At 41.5% G+C, this 23,176-nt stretch overlaps 1 protein-coding gene across 3 annotated transcripts; it reads left to right on the top strand.

The window, feature by feature from the left end:
• Positions 1 to 712: 712 nt before the first annotated feature.
• Positions 713 to 12,306, top strand: LOC108234052 (bcl-2-modifying factor). 3 transcript variants are annotated; one of them, XM_017412902.3, is made up of 4 exons: positions 713 to 847; positions 2,459 to 2,656; positions 3,261 to 3,463; positions 7,873 to 12,306. In XM_017412902.3, exons 2-4 carry the CDS (start codon positions 2,485 to 2,487, stop codon positions 7,987 to 7,989), a joined length of 492 nt encoding a protein of 163 aa, XP_017268391.1. In that variant the 5' UTR covers positions 713 to 847; positions 2,459 to 2,484; the 3' UTR covers positions 7,990 to 12,306. The 3 variants fall into 3 exon arrangements, with proteins under 3 accessions (XP_017268391.1, XP_037833651.1, XP_024861749.1); XM_037977723.1 differs by lacking the exon at positions 713 to 847 and adding an exon at positions 1,612 to 1,711 and having other exon boundaries at positions 3,291 to 3,463; XM_025005981.2 differs by lacking the exon at positions 713 to 847 and adding an exon at positions 1,613 to 1,711.
• Positions 12,307 to 23,176: the final 10,870 nt, after the last annotated feature.

Genomic DNA, 23,176 nt, shown 5'->3' with positions numbered 1-23,176 from the left:
ACAAAAGTGAAGTTTTATGAACCAGGTTTACAAAAAACTAAATAATGTGAAATTATTATAATAAGGATTTAATTATAATTAAACACATGCAGTCCTAATAGAATCTATTTTTGTTCAAGTTTTTTTAAACTATGTTTTTGGACATGCATCCATCCACCAAGGGGTGGTGCAGCACCCTCCTCACCCCTACATCCCATGGCAATATTAGGCACAGCAATTGTTCAACCCACTGAAAATGGGTTAAAAAACGAGCTTCAGAAAGCTTGAAGAAACATGGCTCAAGACTAGTTTAGAAGATTATAGAATAAAGTCTGCCAAATTGTAACAAAGAGCCTAACATCCTAGTTTAATATTTAAACATTACGTGTTTTTTTAATCATCATTATCATGACTGTTGTTGTTGTTATTGTGTTTTTAAGCAGTGTTCAGAGGCGGATTAGTGCATATCACTCAGTGTGCAGCAGGGCCCCATGCATACACAAATACACCTCGCAGGTGACAGCGGCTCGCGCAGGCTTCTGGGCACATGAGCTTGTAGTAGCGTGAAAGTCAGTCTCGTGCTCAGGGGAATTTCCCATCCACGTGTCTCGCCGAGAAGGCGGGACAGGGACATAAACAAAGCCAGCCATTGGTCGCAGCTCTGTAACGTCAGGCGCCCTGTAAGTCGTCGCTCCGGACGCCACGCCCCGCTCGCGCAGGACGCTGACGCTGTTGCCATGAAGTGCGCTCGTAGCAGTTTTCCTCTCAGAATGGAAGTAGTCGTGGAGGTGCAAAGGACTAAACTCTCTTGACTTGGCAGGATATTGAACTCGCTGTAAAGATACTCGTAACAGGAGCCATCTTTGAGGTAAGGAAGCATATTTCAAGCTCTCCAGCTTCTGGTCACCAACCGGAGGAAGAAGCAGGAAAAAAAGCAAACAAACAAGCAAACAAACAAACAAACAAAGCGCCGTCGTTTTCCGAAGACAAAATAAGTTTCGACACATGCCGTTTATTCCCACACGTCAGGGGAGTCTAATTTAAATCGGAATTTAGTTGAAGTCGACCTGTCATTCACAGAAACAGCAAAGGTTTGAAACAATGTTACCGGCTTTTCCCGGCTTCACGCGCAGCAGCTCGGCCGGTGAACGCAGCTCTGTCATGTGTCTGTGTTATGACAATGTTATGACGGTCATGACACAGTAATAAACACCCGCAAGCGTTTATTTATTTTTTTTTTTTACACCTTATATACATAATAAAATACGGGTTTTGCCTCTTTTACTGGACGCCTAATGCAGTTTTGCTCGTCGCTTTTCGACATAAACAGGGTCTTTGAACGCATCTTTTCTAATAAACAAGAGACGTGTTGCGAGATTCATTTACCCTTTCAGTCTCGTGAGGTCTTTGCGCGTGCATTGTCACCTAAAGTTGAAATGGGGAGGGGGGGTCCACCAGTTCCCCCCCCCCCCCCTTCTTGGCCTATGTTGGGGTTATTGAGTCAGCAGCAGGGGGCGCCACTGTCTGACACAAACATACAGCTGCTCACTGGTGCAAAGCAACACTGGATCTGGAAGTGTTTTCTCTCTCTCTCTCTCTAAGCCCATGTTCTCACCCTGTGTTTTTCAAAACAAAGCATTAAACCGTGAGGTCTGCTCAGGCAACAGGCAGGAGAGCCGGCTTATGCTTGGTGGAGAACTGAGAACCCCTTCTTGGGGATCTGCTAGACCAGGTTAGGGAGAGAGTGGTTCAGGACTTTTCCTCAAGGACTGTCATTACACTTTTTTTTTTTGCTGTGGACCCTAATTTGGGAGTGTGGTGGTGGTGTAACCCTGTATTACAACTTGGTAGTGAATTGTGGTCTTTGCTAGAGAGGCAGCTTGAGTGTCAGACATATTTTGATAAATTTCTGACCCACTTTGAGGTTCAGGGTTGACTGCAGCGTGTCATTTACGATCTGGGTTCTTTGAGATTTTTGCCTCGCTGTGGTGAAACTGACTGTAAAAATATTACTATGTTACAATATTAGATATTTAAGCCAATACTGAGATTTGCTGTAAAACAAACCTCTAATCGTAGGTAATATCATTAGACAATTGTTTAAGAAGCCCAAAACAAGAGGGGAAAGTTGCTTTTTGTTCAGACAAACTTCCTTTTATGTAATGTGCTTCAGCTGAGTCGCATAACCACAGTGAATTGTGTGGTTACATCAGTGAGCTCAACAGAGCCGCTTGTTTAAATTACCACAGAAGTTTGCCACAAATAAAGGCAGAACATTTGCCTTTCTTCTCCCCAACTCATCCATTGTGGTTTTATTGATTTGTTGGCGCTCATTAGATGACATGAGTATGTGTGATCTCAACAACTCTTAATGTAAACTTGTTTAAAGTAATCATTATTAGTAAATGCGATTGAGATATGTTTTATATATATTTTCACTGAATGGCAGTATTTTCGTATCTGTCTTTTCGTTTTCAAGGCTGTTCATCTGATAGCGCCCACCGTATGGACGATGAGGAGGATGATGTGTTTGAGCCAGATCCCAGCTGCTGGCGCACGACTTTCAGGGAGATAAAGTGCGAAGACCGGGGCACACAGACACCCGGTCCTGCCCTGGTACCACACAGCGGCATGCTGCCCTGTGGAGTCGCAGAGGAGCCCAGACCACTATTCTACGGTGAGGCTGATGGCATACAGTGATTCGGAAGAGAAAAGGGAACACAGCCTCCCGTGTGAGAACCAGTGTTATAAAACCAAAACCATAACGTGAGACTTGCTGTGAGAAGTGTGTAACAGCATTGCTGCGCCGAGCTCGCCCCTGGCGCCAGATAGTCGTCCTCATGGTCACTTTTATGGTCTGTATGCAGTGTACCCAGCTGCTTTGCTATTCAAAAGGCGCCAGACTGGCACTGTGACTGAAGTGATGTGACAGCAGTGCTCACCTGTGCTATTCAGACGGCCAGTTATCAGTGATAGCAAAGTTACACTGGCGTCATATCCAAGTAATCATTCCAAAGTTGCTTCATAACAACTAACTGACCTTGGCATGACCCGGCCTGGGTTATGTGAGTTTGTTTAGCGTGCGAGTGACTTATAAAAACCTGTGTGTGTAATAAAACAACAGCTGGGAAGATTAGAGCCAGGTAGTCTGTGAACAAAGAGGCATTCAACAGTCCTTGTCAGAGCTTTATTTTTACAGTAACAGTCCATTGTCTTTGTTGTATTTAGGTTATTTGACTGTTGTTTACAAGATAATAAGTGTCAGCCTTAACACTCAACAGGTAACGCAGGTTTTCGATTGCACTTCCCAGCTCGCTTCGAACTCATCAGGGATCTTGAAGCGAGGCAACAAGACAGGGAAGAGGAGCCAAACAGGATGGAGCGGCTGCCCCGGCAGCTGCCCGTGGCGCGCAGCTTGGAAGTTTGTATTGGACAGAAACTCCAGCTGATAGGAGACCAGTTTCACCGGGAACACTTGCAGCAGGTGAGGCGGAACAAAGCTGACTGTACAAACTCAGAACACATTCCTTGGAGTTTGATGGCAGCAATCAAGTACAACTTATAACAGCTGCGTGCTATGTAATCAAAGCATACGGTCCCTTTAGTGCCCCACATAAACTATTGATTACTGTGACTGCTTTCCCATTTGACTAATAGGTTAATCCATGTGGCTTTCACCAGGCAAATCCGTCTGCATGACGTGGGATACACGCTGAGCTAGCAAAATGAAATGCAAAATTACATTTGTATGAATGCCACATTACAGTAAAAACAAACCTTCAACTTGGTGATAAAATAGACACCAAAAACAGACATTTAAGAAGTTGGAAGTTGTGTTTGATGAGCCTTATCTTTTTTTTTTTTCCTCTTTTGACTGAGTTAAGTACCCCACAGCAGATAAATAACTCTGTTTCCATGAAATCAGAGGTAATTTTGTTTGTATGTGTCTTCATATTTAAGAATGTCAAATAGGGAGGACATCATGACACATGAATGTGTACGTAACAAAAATAAACTTTAAACTTTAACAAGACCATCTACACTCTTTTCAGTATGTAGACCCCATGTTGACTGTACAGGGAATAATGAAGGGTCAAAAGTTTGTTCTCTTTTATTGCGTTTGCTCCATGTTTGTTTTGGAGAGGCTGCGCACATGCACAACTTCACCCCGGCGTCTAACCCCCTCCATCTCTTTTCCTTCAACCCAAAGACACTGCAAAATTAGGAGGGCCCTTCCCCCACTTACCCGCCAACCCAAGGCCCTTCCCCTGCCTCCCTTTCCTGTTTATTTCTTTCTCCTTTCCCCTGTTTCCTCAATGTTTTGTGGAAGCAAGTGGCTTGGAGGATCCTTGATCTCAAACAGCACACTGCGGTCAGGGTGACGCTGTATGTGTCGTCGTATGTTTTATTTTTTGATTTTAAAAACACACTGAGACTGCTGTGAGATTTTCTGTGAAGTGCAGGCATTACATTTATTTTTAGTCAAACATGCACAATTTAATCCTAATGCGTACATTAAAAAGCAGAAGTTGCAGGAGTAGGTAAACATGTTGTAACCCGAAGCTCAGTGCCTGAGCCCAGAGGGGAGCAGCTGTGGTTCCAGGGAGCCTTCACTCAGCAAGAAGCAGCCACAGGAGACACCCAGATAAGAGGTCTACAAGCCACAGACGTTTTAAATCGAGGGTGAAGTCCATAATGATGTATAGGAGGAATGGAGGTTTGGAAATCACACCTCAAATAATCAAATAACAGCCATCCTTAAAGGGTCCCTCCCTGTCCCAGATACTATATTACTCATATTTTAAACCTCAAACTTTGGAGTGCTAGGCAGTTTTCTATTTTCTCATGGGCTTATCAACCAGGTGTTATTTATACCCTAGCTGAAAAGTATGACTCATATACATCGGTGGGACACTCACAGACAGCTATACAGTCAGATGGTAGGTTTGCCGTGAAGTGCACTTGCGGCTAGGATGTATTGATGCACAACAGAGGCTGGACTGGGGCAGGGGATGAGGAAGTGGCTTGTGCTCCTTCATGCTGGCTTAGTAAACAACAGGGAGGACAGTCATAGTGAAAACAGTGCTGCGAAGTCATATCCTGCGTAGCTACACATTGTGGAACTGATGGTTGATAAGGAGAATTTTTTTTTTAACTTTTTATGTGTTTTGATATTCATTTTGAATATAAAAATGATCTATTTTGTTGCAGTCTTTGCAATGACTATTTCTGGCTCTGGTTGTGCACTTCATTGTATTGTGTGTATGCGTGATTACACCCATACTTGTTTTTCTGCATTTTGCTGTCTCTCACTTCTCACTACATTACTGCCTTACGATCACTACAACAACTTTCACGTGATAACGGCATTAGTGTTTGTTCATTCTCATTCCTGCTGCTTCTGACAGCAGCCGATTTATGAGGGAATTATTCAGTGCAGACACTTGTCCCTGAGCAATTCAAGTGCCTTTGACTGCCATCCTATTGATGGATTTTTTGAGCAGTGTGGCTGCAAGTGTTCTCCTTGGGAGCCTATCGCTCCTGGCAAAAGGAGGGATTAGGCAGCGCAGGAGTGCTGGTGGATGCTGACAGATAAATTGCTCTTCTGTCAGAGAGGGCTGGAGGGGACTCTGAGGTCCCGAGAGGATGGCTGACATTAGCTGCTCTGCCATTTGAGACAGAGCAGTAATGACAGTCACAATGGCAGGAAGACTGCTCCAGCCTGTGCAGGGCAAGGAGCAGAGTTAGGTTTCATCTCCCATGTTTTTTTAAGAGAGACGACTCCTGGTGCTTTCGATAGGAGGTGTTGAAAGCAGGGTTGAATATCTCCTGTGGCTGTTCGTGTGACTGGTGTGTGTGTGTGCGCGTGCGCGCAGCCGAGAGGGTGCGTTTGCACGTATGCTGTGTTTGTGGCTTTATCTTTTTGCTGTTTAAGTGAGGGCATGGCAGTCTCTCCTTTCAGCACTTGTAGAAGGGTGGGGGAGGGGGTCTTTGCATGGAGTAAACACAAATGATATTTACTTTTCATTTATTAATCTGTGATGATTTGTTTTAGTGGGAATGTCAATATGTGTCACTGTTCTATAAAACTGCTGTTGCTTGTTTGCATTTCTGCTTGACCTTTCTCTTTCTGCTGATATAACTAATCCAGAGTTTCTTGTTATAGAGGCTGGCCTGTTTACTCAAGCGATAAGGCCGAGCTTCTGAGCAGCTGGCTTGACAGACAGCCTGTACTGGACACTGATAAAGCACATCAACGTAGTGTCAAAGTGACGACACAGAGAGAATCTGGCTAGACTCGAGCGCCCTATCACCAGCTAAATTTAGAGCGTGTTTCATTTTGACGGTTGGTGGCATGACTCATGATATGTTGCGACAGGTCCGTGGACTCCTCTTGTTGTCACTCCTACTCTCCTTCTCTATTTATTTATGTGAATGCTACTGAACTTGACTGAACTGAGTGCAAAGGTTCACAAGAACATTCTGTTTCTGGCTATAAAGATTAATTTTGTGTTTGTAAATAATGTAAACACAAACTTTGCAGTATGATACATCACTTAGTTGACTCATTCTACCCTTGCAACCTTTGCTATCTAACATTTCAACTCTAATTATATCAATTGTTACTCTTCAGCCTAAATCAGAAATCCTATCTTGTGTTTTTCTTTTTTTTTTCCCTTAACTGCAATCTTATATAATTGTTTTAAAGCAATTACTCAAAGGGCTTGGCTGGCAGATCTTTCTTTACCTAGTCAAATCTTGCTATGTGCTGTGAGCTTGCAGGGAAATCATCCTCTCTGTGTTGCATATAAATATTCCCTCTATTTTATTTGAAATCGATATTTCACTGTTTGTATGTCCTTATCAAAATATCCCCAGGGAAAAATGTAGTTATGCGGCAGAACAGATAATCTCCTAGAAGTCTTTGCCATAATCTTGTACCTTTATGCATTGAATTATTTTTAAACTTTCTAGCGCAAGAAAGAATAAGGGAGGGGAAAGTAAGATTAACTCATGCTTGCTGGAACCTGGCAAAGCTTATGCAACACCATGCAATGTTCACCACTAAACTGATAAGAGAATCCAAACCCACACTCTTATCATAGTGGCAGTTTTTGGCTCTTAACTAGGTCAAGGTTTGGATACCATGTTAAGACATGTAAATGTGGTTAATCTTATCTTGGCCTGTGGATATTTTGGAGCTTATGAAGTAAAGTATATTATTAAGTGTGTGAGAGAGACTCACTCTAAAGCAATATTGTGGAAAAATTGTTTGATTTTGTGGACATATGGACTAAAAATAGCCTCAGCCTTATCAGGCGTGGTGGAGTCTGTCTTTCGTCTGCGGATGAGCTGTTAGACGATGGTTAACCCCTCATGCAGATACCTTTTTATTTCTTTCTAGAGACTCTCCACCCCTCATCAAGAGCCTCATAATCCCATTTAGTGCAATTATCTTATCTCAGGTTCTCAAAGGCTGAGATAGCATTATCCCCCTAATCGCACACAATCAAGAGAGAGTCCCGTCCTTCGCTGCTGGCTGCTGGTCTCTGCCAGAAAGATTACAATTGCATTATGAATGTGTTTATGGTTATGAATCTCTGTTGGGAAGCCCGTGTAGGGATCCCACACGAAAATAGAGGACTGTCGAACAAGTATTGTTGGGGAAAAAAGCAGACTGTTGTGAAAATATGAGTGTCGTTCCAGCGTCTGGTTCTGTCTTCTTAGTTGACCTTTCTCACTGTTCCTCCTGTCAATCAGCACTGATCGCATCCAACATAAACTAAATCTTACAGTGAAAACCCAAACTAATGTCTTGCATCGCTGTGTTTTAGGTTTGAGCTTCTATAGTGCTTTAACATGTGGCGTTTTCATCTCTATTTGTTGTTTCAGTATCATCGAAACCAAAGGAACCAGGGGCCGCTGTGGTGGCGCCTGACTGCAGCTCTCCTCAGCCTTCTGTTTGATAGGGGGTTCATTGCGGGAGGAGGGGGTGCAGGACGGAGGTGAGGGGGAATCGTCCCCTCACATTCCTTGTCTTCATCTCGGTGAGAAACTGGACTCATATTCGCACTGTCAAATCTAACACGGGTCTGTTTGGGAGAGGAAGGAAAGGAGACAAAAAGGTCACCGCGGGACGGCGACAACCAACTTTTATACAAGGTCATGTGTTTTTGTTTCTTTCTGAGAAGATGCCATGGTTCCGAGATTCCTCTAAAGGACAATGCTCATATTTTGGCCCACATGTGGTGTAGTAGTTTTGTACAGTACATTGTTCTTGTTCAAGTTTTTGCACTTCAACACGTATTCTTGTCAAATGACCTCTGCAGATCCTGGGAATGCCTTATTCAGTGTCTTCTGCCAGAAGGAGAATTGAACATTTTTGACAGGCAAGATGAGATGGTTAGGAAATGGAAATAAATGTGGTGTGACGGTTTCTTTTCTGAAGTCTCCCAGGTGACCAGTCAAGTTGATTTACTAATTTCCAAAGAGGCCACGTCTCAGAACAAAGCATTTTGCACCTCACCTCAATGGAACATTATTCTTTTTTTATTTCTTAAGTCTTTTTTTTTGGTCTTTCCTCTGTCTTCTTTGTATTAATGTTAAGTTTGACCCTTAGTATCTTTTAGAATATCGGGAATGAGAACAAGTTTCTGTACATAGAAAGCTTGGCACACTGTGAATCGCCATCTAAATATTCTTTAATATGCACAAATGTTGAGAGGCAAGACTATTTTTAGTTGTGTGCTACATGTCAAACATTTGGGACTTTTTTGAAGTATGGGGTGGAGCTGGCAGTCACTGTCTGGTCTAACAAGCTGGGTTACTGCCAGCAACGCTGACAAACATCAAACCAAAATTGAAAAAAAATATCAAGCCAGGTCTGCACTTTGTTGTTACATGAACTGACAAGAGTACTAAGCAATGACAAACAACCCACTAATGGATCATTAACAGATCATAAATCAATAAAAAATGCTGCCGTATATATTTGAACAAATAAATCAGTTAACAATTTTGGTTTGTTATCAATCACCTTGGACTAAATCATCATGACTTTAATAAAAACAAATTTGCTGTCCTACTTGTTCAGGGGTTATTTTGAGGTGCAGCTGTCATCCATCTAATTCATCTGTTGTTTATTATTAACAGCTTTATGTACTGCTAAATTATGTCTGAGATGTAGCACAATGAAAAGATTTTATATCAAAATCATGGGGTGCTGAATTTTGAATGCATACAGAAAACCATTGAGAGTATAGCATCGTGCACTAAACAAGAGCAAAAAAATAAATAAATAAAATCAAGCACACTGTCAATCTGAGCAAACTTCCCTAAAAATATTAAAACTTTATCATCAACCATACATTTTACCTTTTGAAAGTTTACTCATATTCTTAGGAGTTTATTTTTAATTAGATAATCAGTGTGTAGTTTAGCTTTCTGCCCAATTACTGATACCATATTTTTTGTTTTAGATGTCCTTTTTTATGTGATTGTTTTCAGACCTCCATGCCCTTCAAGTGGAACTATGGATCCACTGTTTTTGCACTAGACTTCCACCCTTCAAGAGTTCAGATTGTTACCAAACTAATCTCTGTCTTGTATGAAGGTTTTCAGTTATGATTTGTTTCCTTGCCGCAACATTTCACTCATTTTCCCCAAACAATTAATCAGTATTGAAGCCTGACTAAGCTCAGTCTGGATTTAATATTAGTTCTGGAAATGTCACTCACCAGTGTTTCGGGCTAAAGAAGAGAACGAGTTGGAGTCACGTCCCTCAATTCAAAGGTTTCTTGGTTTGCTTTTCACAGCAGGCCAGTTCTGAACACCAAACAATATAGCGTAACCAATCTGTGAAACAGAATCTCCTCCTTTCAGGATACCCATAGTTTAGGTTTTTTTCTCTTTTTTTCTGTTGGGTGATCTTTTATTGTCTTTGGTGCTTAGGTTCAGATTTGGAACAGCACACACAACCACCACTGGCTCAGAGAAACAGTCTGAAATAAAAGTAGAAGAGACTGTAATTACTATTGAAATATGAATATGTTTAAAGACACTGTTGAAGATGCTGTTTGTTTGTTTTTTTGGCTTTCTTTTGGACCCAAGGAGCAGTTCATATCAGGGGTCTGTAATTACTTGCTCCTTACAATGTATCAAGTTTTATCACTGCTTAATTGGGGTTTTTCTCTCATTTTCTCTTAAGGTGTCTCAGGGACAGACTTTTTGGGCTACTGGTAACCTTGAGAATCTGTTACACGGTTAGAAGTAAAGCAGTGTTGTCACCTTTTTGACTTATTGTCGAGTCTTTTTCTTTCCTTTTACTTACAAACCTTCTAGGCCAATTTCTAGCACACACAGAGAGGTACATGTTTGAGGAGTCTGAGGCTGACTTGCTGGCTGTGGTGGTGACAGGGGCTACTGAGTTTGCAGTCAGAGGCGCGTGAGGTGCACTGAATGTGGTTGTGGTAATAGTTTCCTGCGGATCCTGAACGCTGAGCCAATCCCTGTAGCACCTCGTCTCACCACTGGCTCTTGACTTCCTCTTTCAAGACATGGTTTTTATTCATTATCTCACTTTAGTTGTAATTTAATTGTTTCTTTTTTATTTATTTTTTTGTATACTTACCTGTTTCTACTGTATACACTTGTGTGTGCAATCACCTCTTCCTTTTTTGTTTTGTTTTGTTTTGCTTTGGTCTTGGGACTTTTACCCGGTCCGGTTGTCTGTGCAGAGTAATTTGGCTGTCATTGTGCCTGAACATTTTGTATATCGTATTTCTCATAGGCTGCAGACGAAGGGCTCTCTGAAATTATGCTACAATTAATTTCAACTGTGGCAAACTTTGCCCACTAACTGCATGCTCTGCTCAAACCCTCTGCTCCTGGCCAGAGCAAAACTTGTTACTATTTGAACTTGTTGCTGCCACTGGGTGAAGCATTCACTCCAAAGGTTGGCACGTTTTTAGGAATGGGGCCAACTAGTTTAGATCTTTCGTTAGTAATTATTATTTTCAGCCACCTAATTTACCAGATTCAGAATATGTGTTTTTTCCTAAATGCAGTAGCTTAAATGCAATTCAGTCTTTCAACTGAATCGGACCTGATCATTGATCAAACCCATCTCTAATGATCCGGAGGACTGGTAACAGACAGAAAGACCCAATACGGTTGCCTGATTAGTCTACACAAATCACAGAATGTTAGTTTGTTTTCTGTCCTTTATTTCTTAATCAATGTGTTGTAATCAGTATGCACTGGAAAGTACTTTGTTTCTGTAAATCCCATAGGGCTTTTATCTGTTGTGTGTTGATGTATAGCATATACTGAATACTGAATTGTTCTCCTGGGCTAATTTTGCCACGTGTCAGCTGTAAATCTGCGCATTGATTGAGAAGGTTCAGGTATGATGGCCTGTTGATTTATTGGAAAGGGAAACAAGCCACCATGGTGCCCTTTATAAGATTTTTTAAGCATGAGGTACCTAAACTGCACCTGTATTGTACGCAAGTTCAGCGTTCCAGGAGTGGAACAGGTACTTTATGGGAACCATCAGTGTCTTGAATTTTTTTGTCCACTTAATATAAAATGAAAGTTGCTTTTTTGAAGAAGAAGAAGATTTTGACCTTTGTTGTTTTTTACAATAACATTTTTTTCTTTGTGGTCCTTTTTAACTTTTTAAACTGTATTTTCTTAAAAAAAAGGGGGGGGGGGGGTCTGCTTTTGTAAGGACAGTTCAAGCTTGTAATGTAATCTTTAATACAAGTAGAATCGTTTTGAAGTCAGTGAGAACAAAACAGTTTTTTTTTGTTTTGCTTTGTTTTTTTTAGATAGAAAATGGACTTGCAACATTCCTTGCACATTTTACCATCGTGTAAAGAAACCAGGCAAACCAAATAAAATCCATGGTTTGATTTGGCTAATGAAATTGTAGCTATCAAATACTTACCTGGTTTTACACAACAGATGAAGTGTACATGTATTTCTAAAACAAAACAAAACCCTGGAATATGCCTTTAACTGCTCAGTTTCAATGAAGTCTTGATTATCACACACTCTCTGTATACCAAGAAATGAGACCCAGCAAAAATGTAGCATTTTTGTAAACATTGACTGTGTGTTTTCGAGACTCTACTGTGCACTCTTTTTTTGTGTTCATGTATTTTATTTTTTTTTTCTGGTTGTTGATATTCATATGGAAGTTAAGACAATTTGTTATGTAGTGCAATATGCTGTACATACAGAGCTTTGCTCTACAAATCTTTTTTTTCTGGATTTCTTGTTCTTTATTGGTACCTTTTTTAAATAAAGTTTTATTGACATTAATGAAATGAGTACCGTTTATGTTTGATCAATAAGACATTCATCACCACAGCTGACAAATTCTCTCAGTCAAAGAAAAATCTTCCCTTCATTTTAACCAGAGTACACAACTTCTGCCCAAAAAAAGCTATTCAAGAATTTTTTTCCCCCTTCTTTTGCTTTGATTCCATTCCTCCTGAGTTTGAAGTTTTGTATTGTGCAACTAACTGATGAATTAGCCAAGTATCTGAAGCAAACCGGGCATTTGAAGCCAACCAGACACTTGGCAGAGACTGTGTTCATCATTTTCCCTCTGCTGTTGGGTCATTAATTTGGTGAAAGCAACAGGGTTTCTAAAACTCTTTAATAAATAATGTATGAACTGCACACAAGCACACACAAGCAAGTGCTGCATGACAATTAAATAAGCCTATGTATGCAGAGACTGTTAGGAGTTGAGGCCAATCCTGCAGAGCGTGCAGATTAGTTACACTGCAGCCTCGCCGCCTTAAGAACATGGAAGAGATTGATTCCTCCTGACACGTGTAAATATTAAGGTTCTAGTTAGTGTTACTGGTCCGTGTAAGGTGCACAAGTGCATTGTTTGCTAAATGTTTAGAGACTTTTCTATTCATTCTTACACAAGACCTATTTTGACTGCAATCCAGGATGAAGGTTTCTGCGCTTGAGATAATAATCACACTCAGGAGTTTGGTGCCTTTCTTTCAATAGAGCAGACATCGTACAGTCTCCTTCCTCGGGGCTGGCGCGTGGCACTTGTATTGTTACGCATGCCAGGTACAGTTTCACGCTTCAGCTACACCCGACTCACCTATCTGGATGCTTCCAGCAAAATAAAATAAAAATAAAAACTAGTCTTTGCCCCTCCCCCCCAACACAAACACATGAGTGTGTGAAAAGATGTGGTTGGTACTGAACAACAACCTCTATCCAAGTCACGGCTGGCTTAACATGTACAACTGTTGACTCTCCTCTCTTAAAGCCCGTCTCTTAGACTTTTCAAATGAAGGAACGTAAGGTCTGAATAGGAGGTAATTAGTGGTGTTATTTACACATCTGTCAAATCATATAATGATCATGACCATTTGCCCCAGAGTTATCTTTTCTGAGAGGCTAACTTGCTTTTTTTTTGGTTATTATGACAAATGTGAACCTGAAGGCAGCAGTAACCCTCCCTGGCTGTTTATCTCAGATTTTGTGGCTCCTATGGCTCTCTCCTCCAGAATCAGCACTTAAATGGGGAGAGCATTGGCTTTCCCTGCTCCAAACAATGGCTCCTCTGTTCTCCTCTCTTGGCCGCCTGCTGAAAGAGACACCCATTAGAGAAGCGTCTATCTCTGGGGTCAGGCCCAGGGGTCACGCACAAGTACGGCTCTTGTTTATGTCTGCAAAGCCAATCAAAACACTGCAGCCTCCTACTCGCCTGGCTTTCTAGTTCAGCAGAATAAAGAGCAGATTCTGACTGAGCTCAGGCCACCGAGTGCAGTGAATTCAACCTCACTTCAAGAGTGGCCACCTTAATTTAAGAAAAATTGATGTGTCACTTTGTGAAGCAAGTAGCTGCGTGAGCCAGAGCAGAGATGATTGATGACTGACAGCACCTGCTCACCACCACAAGCCACAGGTACTTCCCTCAAGCCGTGAGACAGTTTTAAGAAGCTCCTCAGTCAAGAAATTACAACCACAGATTATGTGTGCATTCACTCTTTTGTTAGCAATGACTGGAAAAATGAACTAAAACTGATTTTACTGACTGTTAAGCTGCATTGATGAGCAGTGGTCCTTTTGAATTACTCTGAGAGAAACAGAAAAAAGGCTATCAGTAAATGAAAAGCATCATTAATGGTGCACGAACAAGGGCAAAGTTACCACTGTGTTCGGTCACCTTTTTTACAGTACTGAGCATTTTCATGACAAACATTTCTTAAGATATGTCAAACTGTTAGAGGAAAGTATCCCTTGCTTTTGAACTCATTAAAAATGGACAGCATGAATATGTAAATTTTTTAATTGTATGATAATAATAACCCGCACAATACTATATCACAATATCTAATATTCGGCAGATCACAGTCATTCAAAATTAGTTTTTCAGCAGGCTGTTGTTGCTGTGATCATGTAAGTAAAGTGTAGCCTCGCATAGCTGCTGGTATGGCTATAAACACACCTGTCCTGTTGATGATATCTATGTTTTTTGCAACAAAAGTTATGCTTGAGCTAAAAAGTCTGCCGCTTTCCTAAAGACACAAAAATGTATTAAAAGGCTTGGAGCTAAGTCCCAGCCAAAACAAAAACCACTTGTACCACCTATATCTGATGCTTTCTGTGTAGAAAACCACTGCACAAAACATACTGAGTTGCTCTTAGGATAATGAGAAGAAAAAAAAGGATTTGCAATGATGAAAAAAAAAAAATACTGAAAGAGGAATGCACAGTCTTAGTCTTGGATATATTTGAACTCTTTCCATTCTGCTTGCACAGTACTTTGCGCACATCTGGCACTTGCAGGCAGTTAGTTGTCATGGGAATAAGCAGCTAAACCAACAGAATTGCGTGTCGCTGTGCAGGCAAACGGGGAATAAGGGCTGATCAGGGTTCAGCTGGGCATGCCATGGGTGCAGCAACTCAGCAACCATCCCTGTACCCCTCTTTCTCAGCTGTGACTACACACAGCTGTCCTACTTCAACTCTGGTGAAGAAAAGAAAAACTCTGCATCACCAGTTCATCCCCCCCACATCAAAACTCTGCCATTCTGTTTAAGCTAGGAGGGGAGCAGTCAAAGTTTAATAACTTAACATTTAGTAGTAGTAGTTGATTAGCAAATGCAAAGACCCAGTTTTTACTTTGGCGTGTTAATAATTTCTCACTTTTAAAACTGCGTCTTTGCACTCTTTCCAACTTCTCCTTTCATATAATTTGCTTGAGTAGCTCTTTTCTTTCTGTCTCCGCTAAAAGAGAGGTTGGGCGAACAACATACTACACTGTGAGTTCCCTTTGTTTACCAAGAGTAACCCAGCAGAGCGCAGAGCTTTGTTGAGCTGCAGTCACTCCCGGCCATCACAGCTGTGACACACACACACGCACACACACACTTACACACACACACACACAAACAGAACAGAAATCTCTGACTCACAAACTAGCAGTATCCTGTGGTCAAGGGGAGGGGTTTAAATCCTCGCAGCACTGCTCATGAACCTGCTGAACTTGTCTTCTCCATCTCATGCTGGCTATTGTTCCCTATTTTCTGGCTTTTTTTTTTTTTTTTTCACAAAATCTTCATACTTATCCACTACCATTTGGAGCCAATTAAAAGATACACCCCATAAACCTGCACGCAGCAGGCAGCAGTTCCTCTCCATGTGTTAAAATCCATGCACTTGGCATGTAGCTCAGAAAGGCACGAGCCTAATTGTGGTGAGATGTCACTCAATAGAGCATAAACAAGCAGGGTCATTGCTGGGAACTAATTGGCAGGAAGAGGATTCCCGTAGAAAGATAAAAATGAAAAGTCACTGTGGTTGCCTCAGGATGCACGAGCAGCCCTCTGCGCTGGCAGGGCCTATGGTGAGCAGTAATGAGAAAAGAGCTCGCCTCAAGCTCCCTTTCCAACACACAAGCAAGCAGGACCCATACAGGGCTGGTGAAAGCCTGTGAGCCACAGAACTGGACGAGTTCAGCGAGTGTTATTTTTTTTTCCCCCAGCAGGTTGGCACTGGGCCAGGCAGGCGGCCTGACTTGTTAGCACACCTCACCTTGATAACAGGAGTGTGGACTGAAGGATGAGGCTATAAGGAAGAAAAACAACCAGCACACTGGGGGTGGGGCTTTGGGACAATTGTTTGTGTGGATTTGTAGGTTTCAGTGCGTGTGTCCACTCACGCAATGGACCTCCTCCAAACAGTAACAACTGCAAAAACACTGGATCGAGTGTTAAACTCGGAGCACTTTTTCCGAGCTCAGGTTTCACAACACAGCACCAGGTCCACCCTCCTCTTTCTCCTTTTCTTTTTGCTCCCTGTATAACTCCCATCCCCCACATCCCTACTACTCTTTCCCTCCTGTTCCTAATCTTATTGGCCCAGTTCTCCCGCTCTCCTTTACCTTCTAAATGTCTATTGCACACACAAAAACTCTCAAAACTTTTCAACCCTGCATCCTCCCTTTCTCTATCCATGTGTGCACACTTTGCTCATCCTCCTCCGAACTCTTGCTGGCTGCAGTTTCTGACTGACAGTGCTTGATTTACTCCAGGTTTGGCAGGCGGCCAGCTCATCTCAAACAATTGCACGAGATAGGGTTTGCTGGCCGAGCCAAGTTTGGAGGGCAATAAACAAAGTCAGCAATCACTGCTCTTCACTTTTCCCCTCCAGTTCAGCTCCGATCTTCATGATAAACTTAATACAAATAGAAATTATAGTGTTGCCATACATTTTTTAAATCATGAGACTTCTTCAAGGGATTTGGCTTAGCTGCAAATGATTTCTCCTCTGACAAATAATAGCAACCAACACTTTTGTATTGTCTTATTTGTGATTTAAAAATTATTGTGCAATGTTATTTCAGGACAGTCCAGACAGTGACAATGAGCTCAGCCTATCTTTTCACATAGAACTGGTTGCTGCCAGCTAACTGTCGCTATCTGTCCGGAGTGATTGGCTTACATGATTGCCCAAAGGACTGAATAAACTTATGAACCCATACTTCTCAAAGAGAGAGCTTCAGACATCTGGATTTGAGAACCACCTGGGACTGAAGCTCTGAGAGAGAAACCCACTCCAATCGTCTCTTTTCTGGCTGCTCATTATTAACCTGTGGTCACCTCCCGAATACCAAGGGAGGACATGAAAACCCTTTTTAAGATAAATAAAACAACAGATATGCAGAATCTCTCTAATAACTCTGGGAAAATGGGACGGCAGATATTTTGTGAAGGGATTATTATAATATTTGTAATGAAGCTGTAATTATATTCCTATTTTCAAAAACAGCTTACTTTTGTTTGTTTTGGCGGAATACCTCCGTTTGAATCTGGTGGTTCTGACAGGCTGCCCCGGCAGAAATCCATCAGGGGAATGTAGTCAAAAACAAAAAAAAAAAACAAAAAAAAAAAACAAGATGAGCCATTCCAACAAACAGATCTGCTCATAAATAATTCTCTTCCAAGACAGCTGAATGAATTTCAATTGCAGACAAAGATGAAGATGGGCTGGCAAACAAAGTTACAGCATAATTTGTAGTCATGTGCAACATTTGTCTTTGTCTGGGCCAACAGTGAAACTGATTTAGACTGAGACAGTGAGGATAAATATAACTTTTATTCTAATACGTCCTACTTTAGGTCACCTAGATATTTTCGGGGCCACAAAGGTTGACCTTAATTTAATTTAAAGATGCAAGCTCCTCCAAGCTAACTTCATGTGGTGTGGTTCTTTTAAACCTGTAGTGTTTTTGTCCACTCCAATTATTGTATCTTCCAGCATTATGGGTCGCAAGCTCAACGACACACATGTACTAACGTTCCATTAAATGCAAGATGATGTGAAACTCCTGAAAGCATGTGAAGCAACGCTGTGGTGTGCTTTTGTGGCGTGCACAACGTGCCTCTTCTGCACCATGACAGCAGGCAGACACAAACGAGCAGCCCTCTGCAGACTTGTGAGGGGTGAGAGGGTTTCATGTGACTGTGAGCTGTGTTGTGGTGTGGAGAGGTTTGGTGAGGATGGGCGCTGCCTACTGAACGGTTGCGTCGCCAGAGAGAGACGGCGGTGAGCCCTGTGGTCGCAGCAGACGAAGCGCGGTCGTCGAATGTCACCGCACCGAGCAAAAGCAAGCAGGGGCCCTCAACTGTAGCCTGACCACTCTGAAAGCCACCAGCATACTATGTTATTACATCTTATTGAGCATTATAACATGGCTGATTGTTTGAGTTTGGCATTCTTTTAGCTGCCAAATTGTGACAATTGCAGTGCAGCGATGTCAGAAAACCGCAAGTCTCCTCCTATCTCTCGCTGTTGGCAAGCGTTTATAGAAACCCAGGTTTGTTTGCCTACAGAGATGCTGTTTTCAAAGTTTGCTGGGGAAAACAGCAAGTTGAAGCAGATAACACAGACATACAGTAAACAGCTCTTCGTCTCCGGCTTCAGTGATAACAAGAGCCCTAACACCATTGTTTTTAGCCCACTTTGACCTATCAGAGCTGTCTGCATTTGACAAGATCACAGTCTGTCCCTAAAAAACACACAGAAGTTGGGATCACACTCAAAAACAAGCATTTCTTATCTTACCTACAGCATGTCCCCCTGATGGGTTTACACTGAAAATTAAGCAGATTAGAAGCATTAGAGATTACCCAATCCATTCATGAGGGAATACAAATTGTAATTTGTCCCACTTCACTGTTGCCTAACATATGAGCTCCGCTTTACTTTGGTTTAGAAGCAGAGGGATTTCATGCAGGCACACATGACGTCAGGTCTTATGCTTTCACTAGTAAGGTGATGAACAGATGCATAATGAGTATTCTGTTGTTTAGAGCAGAAATGGTTTGCAATGAAATATATTACTTTAAATTTAGTTGCTTTAGTGTAAAATGTCCATAATAACACAACATTTTATTAATATATCTATTATCACCTGATGCCAAAATATGTTTTTGCCCTTGCTTGTGTGTCTGTTAGCAAAATATATCATGAACCACTGGACAAACCACAACATTGAATGCGATTGTGCATAACCTTATATTCAAGGTCTGACCAAAACAGATATAATTCTGTCATTTCTCAATATAAGATAATCATAGTGGAAAACGCTGTCATAAAATACATGCTAAGTCTTTATTTAAGTCTGTAGCTATAGCACATTGATGTTATTTCAGTATGATAATGGGGAGAGATAATCAATCTCATTTAAACTCCAATTCATTATGCCAACAACACTGTCACACTGTATCATTAGGAGGGCTCGTCTCAGACAACTCATTCAAACATGTTGTTCCCTAAAAAAACAGATTTCTTGCAAAGGCCACTGCACCTCAGTAAATAGAGGGCACCTAGGACTGAATAGTGACTGCTCTCATGGACCTCCAGACAATACTGACTCCTACAATGCCTCTTTTAGCTGGCACACAGATTTCAGTAATTAGACTGTGACTGTTGTTGGCAGGAGGCCAAAGTTGGAGTCCACGGAAGGGGGGGTGAAGGCACCGTTCCCTGCTTGCATACATGGTTCACACACATGCACTAAAAGCCCAAAGCTTTCCCCTCCTTCTGCCCAGCCATGTTTGCCCCTGTGAGCTACTATCCCACAACCTCTTCAGTCCCCACCCCCTTTATTTCCTTGCACCGTGTTTTTATGGGTCTAAGTTAGGGGTCTCTGGGTTTTTTGGGGGTTTATTTACAGATGGGTAGTTTGCAAGAAGTTAAAGGGGGTTTCTTAGGGGGGAAGGGTAATTACAATGGTGGGGAAAACAAACAGGATGGGGCAAAATGGGACTTGGCCGTGGTCACATGGGAGCTATTTATTCATTGTTGGTCCAATGGGACCTTTTGTTTTCTTTAGTTCAGGATGTTTAGGTGGGGAGGTGCACACAACAAATATACTGCTGAATCATTAGTGCATATTTAAAACTAGAGTTTTCTTGTGTTATGATGTGGTGAAAGGAAGCTTACTCACTTAATCTCAAAATGCATACCAGTTGAACCAGCATTCGTCAAGTTTGGCTTCCCTCTCACCTTTTTTTGCTCTTTCACTTTCCCTTAAACCACCTCCATGAACTCAGGCTGAACCACCCCATACTGTTGAGGTTTTATGATGTACATATGTTGGTCAGTTACACCAAACCAGCGCTGGTTGGCAGAGTGGCGTCAAGTGGTTAACAACGCGAGACAAACGGTCCAGATACCATCATGAACTTCTGAACTTATCACAAACATACAGCAAGAGAGCAGGCAATTTGTCTCACTCTGTCTCTTTCAATCTCTCTCTCTCTCTCTCGCTCTCTCTTTGCCACTCTCTCTCTCTCTGTTTTTTTTTTTTTGGTCTTTCAGGCTGATGGTAGTTAAACTTGGCAATGAACTTCCTCACATTGGCAGACAAGAAACAATCAGGAACCCGTATGTCTGTGTTGTTAGAGTGATGTTTTGTTGCCTCGCATGATGGCTGGTGTTATGAATATAAGAGAGTCTGGACAGCGTCTTACCAGGCGTAACTTCAAGTTTTACCCAGAAGGGAAGAAAGGGGAGGTGGGGGAAGGGAAGTTGGCAATCCCCTGCTCTCACGCACACTTTAGATTAGAGCATTTAAAATTACAAGCAGGCAACAAGACAGAAATACTCTCAGTCTTTACACTACCTCCTCCAACTCAGCAACCCCCACGGTCATCTGCTCGGCTGTGACCTCTGGTCACCTCCTCTCACAGGGATCGGCTTCTTGTGTGAGTGGAGTTGTTTACATATGGAGGCAACTAGCCCCGTTTCTGTAGAAAATTATAAAAGACTCAAAATGCAGCTATTAATCAAAGGGCAAATGAAATTAACAGGGAACACTATGAGTATTGTGCGGGTTAATTTGACATTTGCAGTGATTCATGATGTATAAAACCATTCTTGGCTCTATTAAAATAAACAACCTCATCCAATTATTATGTGCAATATTCCTGATCTGTTGAATTATCATCTAAAGTATCAAGGATAGACCAAGAAAATACAGATTTAGTCCATTTTTCTCTCTTTGACGTGACTAAATATATATACAAAAAACTGGTTTATAATCAAACTATGACTAAAAAAACTTTAAAATTGTAACATTTTAGTTCTTCTACCACTCCTTTACAAGAGAATGACTTTACTCTCAGTTGCATTTGCAGCACAAGTTAAAGAGGCACCACTGGAATCAATATGCAGTGGCCAAACAATGAAAAGTTGCAGCAAATGATCAAGAAACAAGAGACCTTACCTTCTGACCTGATTCGCTCTCTTTTTGTCCTCTCACATGGTTCTAGCACCCTGAAATCCTTGTGCTTTTATTCACACCCATAAGATCTGAGTAGATAACAATGGCTCCCATCAATTCCTCTATAGAGCCAAGTCGAGCTCATGCTCCTACTTAAAACAAGGAGATTTGTGTTTGAATTAATGTGATCATTAGTACACATTGCAATTATTTTTTGTTTTATTTATCCACATGTTTATCGGTGCATATTTATCAGTGTTTATGAACAACAACTTTGGATATGACTCATAGATACTCTGATGTCTATACATGTGACTCACAGATGGATTTAACCACAGTAGTAATCCTGTTTATTTGAAGTGATTTGCTGTTTGACAAACTGTTGATGCCCACGGGCTGAAGCTCAACACAAAATATCACTAAAGGGTTAATGACTTGACCTTTGGGGAGGGTTTGTGTAAATCAAGCTTAGAAATCCTCTGAAATGTGTAGTACTTCATTGGCACAGCCCAAATTCTTCCCATTTTCCCCATCAATGTTCTGTCCAACTCACTGCCGTCAGCCTTGTTATCAGCAAAAGCTCTATAAACACCTGTACACTTGTTGGTCCATGATTTGAACTCAATCTCTTTATGCCCAAAGGCCTTTGAGAATGTGTTATCCAGAGTTTGATCTCCTGCTTGACTTGTGATCTTATCAAAGCAAGAACTCACCACAAAATGCACCTTGTAATGCATATTATGATAATTTCTTTGAATGTAACTATTCTTTAGCTTTGGTAACAGAGGTGAATTAATAGAAACATAGTCTCCACATAAAAGAATGCTGATTCCTACCGAGTTTCTACACACAGAATTTGGTTGTGCTTGATTTTGTTTGAAAGTGCAACTGACATGTCACCTAATTTGATAAAACAGATCCCTAACACAAGTGAAATGAGCCATGTCAAACTGCAGCGTTTTACAAGATACTGAGGTTAATTCTGTTGAGATGTTGATATGAATCAAGATGATGTATTTTCTAGCTCAAGCAAACATCACTAGAGTTAAGATTTTTATCTATCCAAAGTTTCCTCCCTCCCTTTTTTCTAGGTGGAGCTGTGTTCAGGCTCACATTTTATTTCTAGCCATCTTATGTTTCCATTTATTCCATTATCTACTGCTTTGTGGGATGAGTTTGGACCATCATCTGGTGCCAGCTCTACTGTCACAGTGGTGAGCTGGTGGCCACTGTTCTCACTATTTTGTATGTTCCCAAGTGCTCCCTGAAGAAAGTGCTTTTATACCTCATTATGATTTTCTGCTCCTCACCAATTGTTCTCCTCCATTGAGTTGACAGCTGGGAACTCATTTCCTCGTGAACTCATGGACTCTGAAAAGTGTTTGCCTCAGTCTTAATTGTCTCATAACATTAATTAATTCCCGCAAAGGCAATGAAAAACCTTTTTGGAAACTTACCTGCCCGCCCACCCTCCACTAACACTCTATTTCCCATCTCAACTGGACTCTTGGATCCTTGCTCCCCTTCCTCATTGCTGGAAAAGAAACAAGAGACAAGTACAAGTATAGAAGAATTTTACAGGTATTAATACTCATCTCTGTTCATGGACATTGTCTCGTGACCCCCTGCCTCTCCCCTTTATACTCACTGCACATACTGTAAATAAACACTTTTACTCTTTGTCAGTCTCAGCACTTGTGAGTTTATTTGTTACCCTCCATTATGACAACTAGTTCAGAAAGTGCACCTGCCATTTTTGCAGCTTTGTCAGATAACACTGAAAAATCTTTAAAGCAGCCTGTAAATGTCACAGCTCCATCTGTTCCTGCCACGCCTCTTGCCACAGCCACTTAACTTTCCACAGTCCTACAGTCCAAGCCACGCCCATGTTGCCATGCCCACACAATCAGCTTCATCTGT

Source organism: Kryptolebias marmoratus, linkage group LG10, assembly GCF_001649575.2.
Source record: "Kryptolebias marmoratus isolate JLee-2015 linkage group LG10, ASM164957v2, whole genome shotgun sequence".
Taxonomy (NCBI): Eukaryota; Metazoa; Chordata; class Actinopteri; order Cyprinodontiformes; family Rivulidae; genus Kryptolebias; species Kryptolebias marmoratus.
Note: the sequence above shows the minus strand (reverse complement) of the source record. Positions and strands in the feature narration are given on the sequence as shown.